This window comes from Schistocerca serialis, chromosome 11 (genome assembly GCF_023864345.2).
Source record: "Schistocerca serialis cubense isolate TAMUIC-IGC-003099 chromosome 11, iqSchSeri2.2, whole genome shotgun sequence".
In the NCBI taxonomy this organism is placed as follows: Eukaryota; Metazoa; Arthropoda; class Insecta; order Orthoptera; family Acrididae; genus Schistocerca; species Schistocerca serialis.
In genome coordinates, this window is record NC_064648.1 from 120,325,130 (window position 1) to 120,338,580 (window position 13,451).

The following is a 13,451-nucleotide window of genomic DNA, read 5'->3' on the forward strand; positions in this document are numbered from 1 at the left end:
CTTGCACAAATGGAATAAAAATTTGTGAAATAACTCGATAGGATTGCGTTTAATGAGCACACTGCCTATGAAATCCACAGCAGAGCGAAGAGAACAAAGGTGAACACTCATTGACTGTCTCAGAATACGTGACGCTGATGCGCAAAACGAGGCTAAACTAGACTGCCATCATACGTGACTCCAGCTATGGCTGTTAGTTTTATGCTATCTGTGTGAAGCAATACACAGAAAACAACCAGAATTGTGCACAACATTTGGGGAAACTGCACCGCAATAATGTTATCACTAAAGTCGTGATGCTTGCTTACGTGGTGAAAACAAGTCATGTTGCCTTGGCCACCATATTTGCCAGACATAGCATCCTGTGACTTGTTCGTAATCATGAAGCTGAAGGGAAGTGTGAGAGTACATTGCTGTGCCGCTATGATGATGATGATGATGATGATGATGATGATGAAAACAGAATAGCTGAGCGAGCTGAACGCTGTAATGAAAAGTGAGTTCTGGAAGTGCTTCAGAGTTGAGAAGTGTGTGGCACATGGTGGGGATTATTTTGAAGGAGACAGTTGATGTTAATAAATAGATTCTTTAAGGAAAATAAGAATTACCATTACTTACTGATCACACCTTGTATAGTATGTGTGTGTGTGTGTGTGTGTGTGTGTGTGTGTGTGTGTGTGTGTGTGTGTGTGTGTGTGTGTGTGTGTTGACACTGTAAATGATACTCTTGGTTGTTGTACAGAGTGCGTAGACCTGGAATCGCCACCCAGTCCTGCCCTGCCGTACATGCCGATCCAGGGACAACGCCGTTGCCCTCCCCAGCCGGACAAACGAACCAGCCGCAAGGAACAGCAAGCTGGGAAGCGAGATGCCTGCCGCCAGCAGTAACTGGAGAACATATTGTACGATCCAAAATTTCCTTGAGCAAATTAATAATCTGAAAGCTGCTTTGATGTGTGCACAGTTTCCTAAGTGCGAAAAAGGAGCCTTCAGAATGTGACAATTAGTGCAACATTCCTAGAGTTTTTTTGTTGTCACGTAGTGCACTGGAAAAGCATTCCTATTTGTCTCCACAGAGTTAACTTAGACTAAATAAGGCAGCTACTTATTTTATTGTGGCGGTATAAAACATGATTTCATAGTGTAGTGTTTCCCATAAAAAATCTGAGGAACCTGAAGTATTGGTTTACCTTTGTTTTAATAAAACTAAAGGATTCAGGATCGGAACATTAGGAACATTAATTTCAGGGTGGGTTGACAATTGGTACATATTTGCTTTAGAAAAATGTTTCAAATACAGGTTACACGGTATTAACAAATAGCTATAATTGGGGATAACACTGAATTTATGACTCTTGCTCTTATAAAAGTTACTTGTTCTCACTGGGTGAGATTAGTTACATGCTAGCTGTTCCAGCCATATATTCAGTTTCAGAATTTTGTATCATATAATCACTATACATTGTTTAATTTTTAGTAAATGTACTTACCGTGTGTGTCTGTCACGTGTGGATATTTATTGTAATTAGCTTTCACTCAAACTGGCTTAATTTTGTGTAAAGATAATATTACTTAATGAAGCTTTTAATCAGTAAGTGTTCGTGTTGCTTGTCACATTTGTAGCCAGTGACTGGTGTCAATTTCATGTAGTGTATCAGTCCTCAGGAATTTTGAAAATGAAAAGTAAATAGTTTAAAAAATTATTTGTAAGTATTTTTGTAATTCTAGAGTTTGTGGGTGTATGTTTGTGCTCCACACAGAAATGTGAATTGTTACTGTAGATATTTATGTATGTAAATTGGAAATGTTTATTTTATTTATCCTGACTTTTTTACAAACTATAAAGGATGAAAATTGTCAATGTGAAATGTTTGTTAATTTAACTCTGCCCTTAAATTTCATCTTCTTTCCTGCTTATGTGACACCTTGAGGGTTTTAATTTGTTGCACATGCATAATCACCAATAGAAAATTTTAAAAGTATATCACAAACACTACCTAAAATAGTAGCAAGATTAAGTTACTAGTGTTATGATGTACAGCTGCCCTGACAAGATGCATTAGGGACAGAGACTGGAAAACTAGGTAGATTATTTCAGTTGCTAAATAGTGCAAGCTGGTGTGCCTTTGGAAAATAACTTTTCTTCACCTGAGCTTGTGACAGACAGGTCCGTGTGTTCTTGTAACCCACTCTGCTAGGTAGTACTTAGTGTTGCCGGATAATGAAGATATTGTGAATTTTATTCCTAGCTTCTGGTTTTAGTCATTGTTTACAGTTGGATGACGCCATTACAGTCTTAACCGGGATGATAATGAGAATTCAAGCTGCCGAAATGAAATCACTGGAAGGCTTGTAGAAGAAATTTTTCATTAAATATGTTTCAGTATATATACTGTCGACAAAAGCAAAAAAAAGGATAATGGAATGTAGTTGAATTAAATCAGATACTGCTGAGGGAATAAGATCAGGAAATGACTCGCAAAGCAGTAAGAGTTTTGCTATTTGTGCAGCGGAATAACTGACCATATAGTGGGGATATAAAAGTAGGCTGGCCTTGACAAGAAAAGCATGTCTGAAGAAGAAAATATGTTACCACCAAGTGTAGATTCATGTTTCTCCTGAAGGTGAAACTTCCTTGCAGATTAAAACGGTGTTGGACCAAGACTCTAATTCGGGACCTTTGCCTCTCGTGGGCAAGTGGCCTACCTACTGAGGTACCCCCAGCATGACTAATGACTTGTGTTCCCAGCTTTCTCTGCCAGTGCCTCATTTCCAGCCTTCCAAACTTGAGTGCTCCTGCAAGAAAGTGTACAGTGGAGACACGGCTTTGCCACAGTCTGGGGAATATTTTCAGGATGAAATTTTCACTCTGCAGAAAAATGTAGGAGATAAGGTACTGGCGGAAGTAAAGCAGTGGAGATTGGTTTAGCCCTGCTTCAATGGAGCTCATCCAGTAGAGAACTTGCCCACAAAAGGTGAAGGTCTCGAGTTAGTCTGTCAGGCACACAACTTTAATCTACCAGTAAGTTTCAGATCAACACACACTTTGTTGCAGAGTTAAAATTTCATTTGTCTTCAGTGTCGCCATGTGTGGGGTATGGAAGGAAAATGTGGGATATGCTACAGGAGAATGCGGAAGATAAGAAATTTGTCACTCAAACTAAAAGAAGGTATCGGTTGATACAATACAGTCTGAGACATTGAGGGACAGTTTAGTATTGGTGAAAAGTGATGGAGGAGGGTTGGGGGTGGAAGATTGTAGAGGGAGAAAGAGATGAATACAGTGAGATTGTGGATGATGTAATTTGCAGCAGTTACTCCTGGAGGGATATTATAAAGTAACATGGAGAGCTGTGTCAAACCAGCCTTTGGACTGAAGACATGTTCAGAAAATTTGGGGCTAACTACAGTAAATTACGGGTGTTTGTAATATTGCACTCGTGTGCCTGTAATAAGCTATAGTAAATGTGCTGAGAGGAGGTAACTGACAGTCGGCATTAAACTACGAAGCGCAAATGGCTGCGATAGGCAGGTACAGTGAAACCCATATTTTAAGTTTTTATGGGATTGAGACTTGAAAATCATAAAACTTAGGAAAACATCAACACCTCCAAAATACAAGCCAAAAGGTATAATTGGCATATGTGATTAAAAATCGTAATCATCACCATAATTAAATGTAAAATACAATCTTAATACAGTAATTTCTGGTAATGAATTTAATCAGTCCGTAAAAATCAGATGTTCAACATAAAGCAAACTTGTCAAAAATTGAAGTTGCCAACTGGTGCAATGTGATAGCTATTTTCCGCATTCTACGGCCATAATCCACACAAAAAATGTGCATTTTTGAGACATCTTCCCTTTGAGTTGACTCTGAAGCAGAACTTGATGGTGAATTGAACTGAAAACTATGAAGTAAGCGGAAAAGTGTCTGAATTTAACATGAGGGTTTTTCCCCCGTTTTGTAGCCAACGTCGGTGTAATTGGGTCGAGTAGACTTCAAGCCACATACGCACTAAGCTTGAAATGTGTTTTATTCGAGAAACTTATTTTCTTTCAAACATGTTTCTGGCTACTTGATGTCACTGGTCAGAAAAAGCTTTTGAAACAAGGTAATGTCTATCCATAGCAGTGTCACTACAGATCAAAGAAAAAGTTTCAGGCCAGCTATTGCATGGCGTAAGTGTAAGTTGTCGTTTAGTCATTTTTCCTCTTGCTGTATTTTTTCCGGGGAAAAAATGCAGTAGATAAAGCGCTTTAGAGTAGTTGTCGACGTACCAGGTTGACATCTGCTTGTGGAACATACGATGCAAGCAGTAGAACAGCAGCAATTAAAAAGATGATCTGCAGAAAACTGCAGCTACATTTGGTAGAAAACTGAGACACTGTAGAAAACAGAATAAGGTTGTACGTCATAGCTAGCTTCGAAACATGAAATAAATACTCAAGGCTCTGGAATGAATCTCCTGTTAACAAAAAAATGAACAGCATGTCTGGTTGTAATTGCCTTCCTGAAATTTGTCTTTTTCTAAGAAACTGTGATACCATATTTACCAGGAATTCAGATCATTCGATATCAAAGTGAAGTTACGGAAACTAGAACTGTTTCCATATTCAGTTCCCAGTTCAGTTTCCCTGCTAGTTCATAGTATGTTTTTGCTCACCAGAGGAGACTACCCAAACTGACAGATTTCTTACTAATAATCAGATTTCATCAACCACTAACAAGTACTATACAAACTCTCCATCAAATTGTGTCGTAGTTGTAAAATCAATTAAGAAATTCTTTGATAAATGCAACCTTATTCTGTAAAACTACAGAACAGTGAGAGATACAGCCTGAGTCACAAATCACAATAAATAAAAGATTGCACGACGACAATGCCGTCTGTGTGTTTGCGTGCTCCTTTGAGTATTAATGATGTTGCGTTATTTGTATTGTCTGCCATGTCATATCTACACACGAGGACACTAATACATGCCACTACAAGTAGCATTGTAGATGACTGAATACACTGAGAAATGTTTGCTGCCACTGTGGACAGAAACATGCACATGAAACGGACGATACAGAGCAGGAAATAACATTTCCAACAGAATAGCATTTCCTCTCTGCAATGGCATAAAATGTTCCTAAATTCTGCCGTCACCCATGGTGAGAATTCTTCTGTTTAACCATATCCGTTGTTAGTAAGAAGGAAACAGGAGAAAGTCAAAGGAGACAGCGAGCAAGAATGTAGAATAGAGTAAATCTTACATTGCATTTCGAAATCTTTCCTGTCGTTTTATTTTCTCTTTGTGTTTTTGCCAGTAGTTTCACTTTGTATTCACCTTCTCCTTTTTACCGTAATCTGCTATACAATTTTATCCCGCCTATATATACTCAATAATACGTAACCCACTTCCAAACCATAACCAAAAAAAAATTTTTGCCGCTTTCAACACTACCGCTGCTATAAAATCCACCATTTCTAGTTCACAACCAGTTCCTTTCACCTTTTAAACAACCATTTCGGCTATTTCTAATAACTTTCGCTTTACTAGGAAGAAACATAAATATGGAATTTTTAGCATTGATATTGTCTAATTTTCCACGGGCTACAAATTTATGGTGTAGAATTGCGAAAAATGTAAAATTGAGCATGTAAAATAGTTGTTCTGTAGTTGCAGGAACACTGACATGCTATAAGGCTGTAATGAATTTGCCTCCAGATCGCAGAATTAGTTATCAGTGTAGACTTAAAACTGCATTTGTAATATGAACTGTCTCTTGCCACCCACATAGTAAAAATTAATTTGTTGGATGAACACCATCCGTTTACTGTGAAACATGCATTCCAAATATCTAGAGTTCTGTTCGTATCAAACTAGTTAAAGAATCTTTGTTCGATTCAAAGTATTTGTGTCAAACTATGGAAATTCTAGATAGGAATATCAACAATGTAGGAAAAGACAGATACTTACTGTAAAGACACATCAAGTCGGTTGCTGGAGTTCGTGGTTGCGTGCGTGTGTGCTTTTCAGAAAGTAGCGCGCTCTCTCTCTTCCCCCCCCCCCCCCCCCCCCCTCCCACTGTTCAGTATGTTCCTTTCTAAATGCATTCGTGTTAATGGCAAGCAGAGCAAAAGTAGGTTACACGTATCCTGTAGGGATCAGAAGTCAGAATGCAGACACGCCAAAGGTAAGCACATATCGGAGAATGAGAAAATGTGGACTCCTTGTCCAATGGAGCTAGGCTGTTCAGTTTCATCTTCTATTCACAATGAACATAATGTGAGAGCTACTAGGTCTTGTGACCTTATGCAGTGTATGAGGAAGAAATCTTGCCATTTCATTTGACTGGTATGTACTGGAAGTTTGTACAGTGCCTACAGAGGCAATTGTTGACAATTGCAGGTGACGTTGCGTTTTTATGGAACAGGTTCTGCAAAGGTTAGCGAATTACTGGAAACTCGAACTGAACTGCTTGGGAAGCACTGGGAGCATCATATGCGGCCTTTTGGGTTTGGTTCCATTATTTTTTGTAAATAGGTACTCCTGTCCATGATAACCCATGTATAAAGTTAAAACAAGTGCCATGGTGAACAGATAACTCTGCCATTTTGAAATGTTTTGCATCCTTACTGTTGAGCTCTGTCCATTTATCACTGTGAACCAAAAATCTCAGCAGTGGTGTTGCATTGAAATATGGAATTGTGTGCGTTTTAATTGAAAAAAACACACACACACTACATTGCTATTTATGGTCTCCTCATTCCCACAAAATAGTAATACCAAGGTCCGTAAAAAAAAAGAGCAGTAAGCGTTCTGTCCTGCCATTGATTGAGGCTGTGACGTCACGAAGGAACCGTCGCTGCCTCGGCAACAGCGCTACAAGATGCAGCCCGCACATTTAAGTGATGTATTTGTGGAATGTTTCAGTTTCTAAAGAAATAATAAAATGTAAATTGTTATTCTGCTATTTTTAGAAAGTTACTGCTATATACTGTAACTTTTCCAGGCTTTTAAACACACTGCTGAGTGCTTGACTTTAATAAAATCAAGTATCTGTAGATCAAAATATACAAAAATAAGTGCAAAACACAGTCTGTTTTGCAGTTCTCTACAAAGTAAACGTTCGAAATGAGCATTCAATTTTCTAACTTTGGCGCTGGGAAAAGTGTTAACTTGTAGACAAGCTCTATGTAACGCTCATTTATATTCTGTTTACATATTATTTAACGTTCATGAATATTGTTTATTTACATTCTAAAGTGATGACAAATACTACTTCCTTGCTTTCCAATGCTGAGCTGCATCTGCTTTCTTCGACTTGTCATTCAGACAGCCAACGCAGTCGGATAAATGTTCTTGTTCTGGTATAAATCTTAATGAATTCTAGGTGAATAGTGGGGAATCGCTCGTTAAGTATAGCACACAGGTTCTCGATGACACCAGTTTCCCTGGACAAACTGTTGTGTCCATGGATCTGGGCAAAAATTAATTCAAATCTGTTAACTGTTTCGAGTCACATTTTTGAAGGCACAAGCAAACACCCCCTCCCCCTCTGAGAAACCATGCCCAGCCAACCTCTTGTCTCCTCAGGCAGGGGGGCAGTGTCAGTAACTCTCCAGTGTCTGTGATCTGTCATACTGTCTGCATCGATAAGCTACATATCCAGCAAGATATTTAAATCCTTCAGTGCTACAATCAGAAGCCAGTGACATTGGAGGCAAATCGGATTCTCCTCCTCCAAAATCTAAGTCTTCTATTTCCTTCAACCATTGCCAATGCCTCAGACATGTCAGCCAGGATATTGCGAAAAACAGTTGGTCACGAGTCTTCCTTCTTCACCTAGCTCAACAGACTATGCATTTGAAAGAGGAATATCGTGAGGGCAATTCCATAGTTACGGGTGTTACACGTACACACCTTAAAATCAGGAAAAATATTTATTGAATTTAATATTGAAAACTTTTAAGGCTTACATTATATTTCATGTTAGACATGTTGATACTGGAATTGTTTTATTGTTCTCCTGGTTATTAATCAAAAAAGTATTGTTACGGGTGTTACCAAAATTAGACCTGGCCACTGTTATGAGTGCAAACTTGATGAACCTTTTATTCTTGTAAAACAACTGTATTTTATTTTGAAATATAAATAATTATTATTATTTTGGACATCATAACTCAGTATATATATATAATAGAGGGAAACATTCCACGTGGGAAAAATATATGTAAAAACAAAGATGAGACTTACCAAACAAAAGCGCTGGCAGGTCGATAGACACAAACACAGACAAAATTTTAGCTTTCGCAACCAACGGTTGCTTCGTCGGGAAAGAGGGAAGGAGAGGGAAAGATGAAAGGATGTGGGTTTTAAGGGAGAGGGTAAGGAGTCATTCCAATCCCGGGAGCGGAAAGACTTACCTTAGTGGGAAAAAAGGACGGATATACACTCTCACTCGCGCGCGCGCACGCACACACACACACATCCATCCGCACATACACAGACACAAGCAGACATTTGTAAAGGCCTTACATAGTACTTGACTGAATTTAACAAAACATGAGTTGCCTCTAGTTTAAAAAGTGTTTTCCTTTTTCCTACTGACTTCAGAAACTTTTTCACATCCTCCTCTTCAGCAACCTCACTCTGGCAGATTCCCAAGTAATGGTATTGAATTTTGGATAGGGTTGGCTTCTTTTTGTCACTTGGTATGTCAACCAAGACAAATAACACAAATTTTAAATCAGACTTTTCAATTTTATTAGTTAGGCTTAACTCAAAAGCACTTCCAATATTGTCTTGCGATTCAGATAGTGCAACAATCTCCTGATCAGAACTGCACATTTCATAGAAGTTTATGCATCTTTTTGCATGTAATGTTTTAACTTTGGCCTCCTCAGTAATAAATACTGACACCCATGTCATTAATGACTCTTTTGTTTTTGAAATCAAAAGCCGAAAGTGATGGCAGCCCTGGATTTTAGGAATTGCTTATAAATTTTTCCACCTTTCATCCAAAATAGGAATGTTATGCTCCACTGTTATCTTATCAACCCATAGTACCTTAATTTTAGAAAATTTCTTCAGAGAGTAGTCATAAAAGTCAATTGCGTTGTTAATAATAACTTTCCTAGATCTAACAGCTGTCAACACGCTCCTCTTCAGTGCACCTCCAATGCCATCAATGGCTCCTTTACCATGTGAACTGGCAAAAAAATTCCACTCAACTGTCAATCCAAAGTCTCTCCCAAAATAACATAGATTGGACAAAGTATATTTATTTTTGAACTGCCCAGCACAGTTGTCAGAAAATATAAAAACTCTTTTAGCTTTAGGAAATGCTTTTTTAATCTCCATTATAACAGTTTTAAGAAAAGTCCACACAGAATATATTGTGTGTGAAAGGTCGTTACTGATGACTGCATAGGACCCGACTTCATGGTTTGCAAACCAAATGCAGAAAGTGCAAATAGTTATTGTGAATGCGCCCAGTGTGCACTCTGTACCTCATCTTGTGAAATTAGAGCATAATTCTCTGCAAAGTCAATTTGAAGAACACATTCTTCATCGTCAAGGCTGTTTTTCTTTCCTTGGAAGAAATCACTCTGCTTTATCTTCACATAGCAATGTGTTTTTTTTTTTTTTTTTTTTTTTTTTTTTTTTTTTTTTTTTTTTTTTTTTTTTTAAAAAAACTGAGGCAATTTGTCAACCAGTGATGCTAAGGTATCATTGCAGCTCCCTGAATGTTCACTAAGACAAGGACGATGTTTCGCATCATTTTCCCATTGCTTCCGGACAATCTTTTTATTTAAGTCAAAGCCTTCTGGGATAAATTTGCTCAATTGAATTTGACATTCCTGGCATGACCCAAAAACATAGTCTTCGTTCTGTGAATTACAACTTAATTCTTTCAATAATTCCTTGTGATTGCTTGGAACGGAACAGATGGAACAGCTTATAAAATTGTAGTGGTAGATACACACACATATATTGTGTGGTGTATATTATGATAGGAGAACAAAAGGTGGTCGCAGTGAATAAAATGTGGACTTTCCTACAGAAATATCTGGATGGAGTTTTTTGTATTCCTCATAAACCTCTCCTATAGTCAGAAGTAAGTGACGCTTTTGGAATTTGTGTTTACATTCTCCCTCTTTCCGTACAGTTAAAACATCTTTACGCCCAGGAGATTGGCGGCTAATGTCGTCCCTAGTGAACTTGTGAATTTTTAGTTTTTCCTCTTCACTTAAGATTGGAGTTCTGGTATGTTTTGTATCACATATGAAAGTTTCAGAGCCAATTATATCGGAAACTATCTTTTTAATAACAGCAGATTTTTTACTGGGGCTTTTTGGAAGTACCTTCAACACTTTCTTCACAGCTTTACCAAATGTCTGTTTACACTTATAAGTCCCAATAGGAGAAGATTCATTTGGAACTTTTGATCTTGCGAGTTCTAGTTTTTTTTTCTTTTCTCTGAATGCTCTCACTCTCTCTCTTATTTTTCTTCGATTCTTATCCCTAAGACATTGATTATTTTTCTATTTTTCTTTAACCTGCAATTTTCTTAATTTGTCTCTTTCTCGTGTTTTCTTTCATCTTTTCTCGGTGCTTCTTCACTCTTTCCCTTGCTGGTACTGGTGCCATGGTCTGCGAAGACAGAAATCCTGATAATGTAGGCCTATTTATATATAAACATAACACTGTGCAGAGAGATAAAAGGAAAAGACATTGTTAAACATAGGCTCTTATCAATGACTAGAATTTGCCTCAATAAGCAGTTTACTGGGCCTATATAAAATTTAAAACTGAGGTTAACAATATTGTTGTTCTTGGAAAAGTTAGAATGGAAAACATAAACTATTGGTAATCTAAAGAATTTTGGGCTTAATTAAATTTTTAGGAGAATGTCAGTTGAGTCAGGTTAATGCCCTAATTAACTTTTATAATGTAGATGTAGTGCTTAAACAAATGTATGCAGAGGAATAAAAATTTTAGTTTTCATGCTTAAAACTGTTTTCATATGTAATAAACATAGTTAAAAAACTTTTTTCATTCATAATAATATCGTTTGGTTATAATTTAAATGTAGGGCCCAGGCCTACTAAAGATGAAGGTGGTATTCTAATTCAAGTTACGGGTGTTACGATGTGTTAAGTAACACCCAAAACAGCTCTACGAGTGTTAAATAAGATTTCAAAATGCCATGTAATGGAATGATATTGTAAAAAATGTGCATAACCTCACATTTACAGAAATGTATTGTACAGAACAAATTTACTAGATTACAAATTAAACTTTTGTATCTTTTTTTGTTACGGGTGTTACAAGCTGCTTATATATTATAAAACTAACAAAACAAAGAAATGCAATTAGCTTACCTCAACGAAACGAATTATTATGAGCTTTAACAATGTTTACTTCAATATTCCTTGCAACAATAGAACAATCAGCCATAGATAACACAACTAATACTCATGTGGAAATAGCATAAAACATACCTCTCTGTGGTGCCATAGAGTAGTGCACTTTAAACACTTAGTGAAGGTAGAAATTAAATTTTTTCTTATTTATGATTATTTTGCAATGAACAAATGTATTTGGCATTTTTAAGGTTAAATTTTTAATATTGTCATTTTAATTTTTTGTCACAAAGTCTCTTTAACATGGAATGACCCATGAGTGTTTGCTCCCAACAACAACAGTCTTTACCTCGACTGACGATGGATGATCATAAAAATGTCCAATGTAAAACAAGTGCATAACCTCACATTTACAGAAAGGTATTGTACAGAACAAATTTCCTAGATTACAAATTAAACTTTTGTATCTTTTTTGTTACGGGTGTTACAAGCTGCATATATATTATAAAACTAACAAAACAAAGAAATGCAACACAAGAAATGTAACACAAACAAGTTCTCCAAGCAGTCTCGATTTAATCTTGCTGTAAGAATATATTCAATATTATAAACAGGTAAGTCACTGAACAGACCCAAAAGTGACCGAACAGTTTTCAAAAATCCTTTCTGAAATGGTAGGAGATGCTTTGAGGTGCCAACACGCATCTTGTCACAGCACTTATAAAATTTACGTAGGCACTGTTCTTGGGCTTGAAAACTGACACGAAATCCACAGGCTAGTGATTTATTACTTTCTTTTGTTCTTGAATTAAGTACATTAAAAGTCTCATCCACCATCTGTATGAAATCACTGACATGTCCTCCTTCAGGCATCAAATACCGAATCGCCTGTACAGTTGTATTTGATAGCAGCTGAGTGTACTCACTGTCGCTCTCTGCCCTTCACTGTAATGTGTTGCTGAGATAACTTAGGACATATTTTCATCTCGCCACTGTCCAAAACTAACAGTTTCTCGAACACAGTTTTTGTCACAGCCTTGTTTTCCAACATTATTCCTTGATCCAGCAAGTGGTTCCTTAAGAGTTTGAGCAAATGGAGAACGTCAGCAAACATCCACACACGTCTCAGAATCACACAGGTTTGGGAAACAAGTATTTTCATGAGTAACGCCAAGCTCCTTTCAGACAGAACTATTCTGTGCCCCCATGTCTGCTACTGCAGCCACAACATTGTAGCAAATGCTGAACAGGGAAACAATTACTTCGTTCAAGAGTGCTGCTGTCATCTGAACGTCAAAACTGTAATAGAGAGGCTGCTTCCACGTTGCAAACAAGCCTCGGACCATGACAACGAGGAGGTCCAAGAATCCTGTCATCTTGCTGATCGTAACAAATTCTACTGTCAATGTTCATTTCATCAAATGACAAAACACAAATACGTTCCCTGTCAGTCAGTGTTGCAGCCTGCATTTTCATCATCACTAAAACATCCTTCAAAATTCGTGGTTGGCAACTAAAACTGCGGTTTATCCAAGAACGCAAGGTTGACACTGCAGGTAGTAGATATCCGAGTTTTTCTCTGAGGAAATTGTAACTCTTCTGCGACACCGCACGTAAAGTAATAGACTTACAAACGTCCTCTTTGCCCCATCGAACCCGTTTTGACCCATGCAACAAACTTCTAATTTGATTGGGTGAAAATATTTTGCCCAGTACTCGATTAGTTTCACGAGTCACAAGTCCCTTTTTATTAAATTCTTCTTCGTGCAGACGTCGTTTCATTGAGGACAGCTGACCTCTAAGATCTTTATTACGTGCTCGCAATTTCATGCACATGTTAGATGAGCATGTCTCCTCTGTAGTGACGCTACAGAATTCTTTAAAGTGACTTTGTCGATCACTACAAAGAACTTCATCTGTAAATGTACAGTTATTAGAGGTGGGCCAAACGGTTATTCTGGAGTAACCGTTATCACAGTTCCAGTTATTCTTTGATAACCGTTATCGTTAACGGTTATTAATAACTGCCAAGTTATTTTTCGCTAGCGAATACCGATAACTCCGACAGTTAAATAACGACATAGTTGGAAT

At 37.5% G+C, this 13,451-nt stretch overlaps 1 protein-coding gene across 2 annotated transcripts in view; it reads left to right on the forward strand.

The window, feature by feature from the left end:
- The window catches only part of LOC126427365 (coiled-coil domain-containing protein 50), a 177,663-nt gene extending 175,795 nt beyond the window's left edge, over positions 1-1,868 (forward strand). For both annotated transcript variants that reach the window (XM_050089714.1, XM_050089712.1), the window contains one exon: positions 743-1,868. In XM_050089714.1, coding sequence (XP_049945671.1) covers positions 743-888 — 146 coding nt within the window. In that variant the 3' untranslated portion in view covers positions 889-1,868. The remainder of the gene's footprint in view (positions 1-742) is intronic.
- Positions 1,869-13,451: the final 11,583 nt, after the last annotated feature.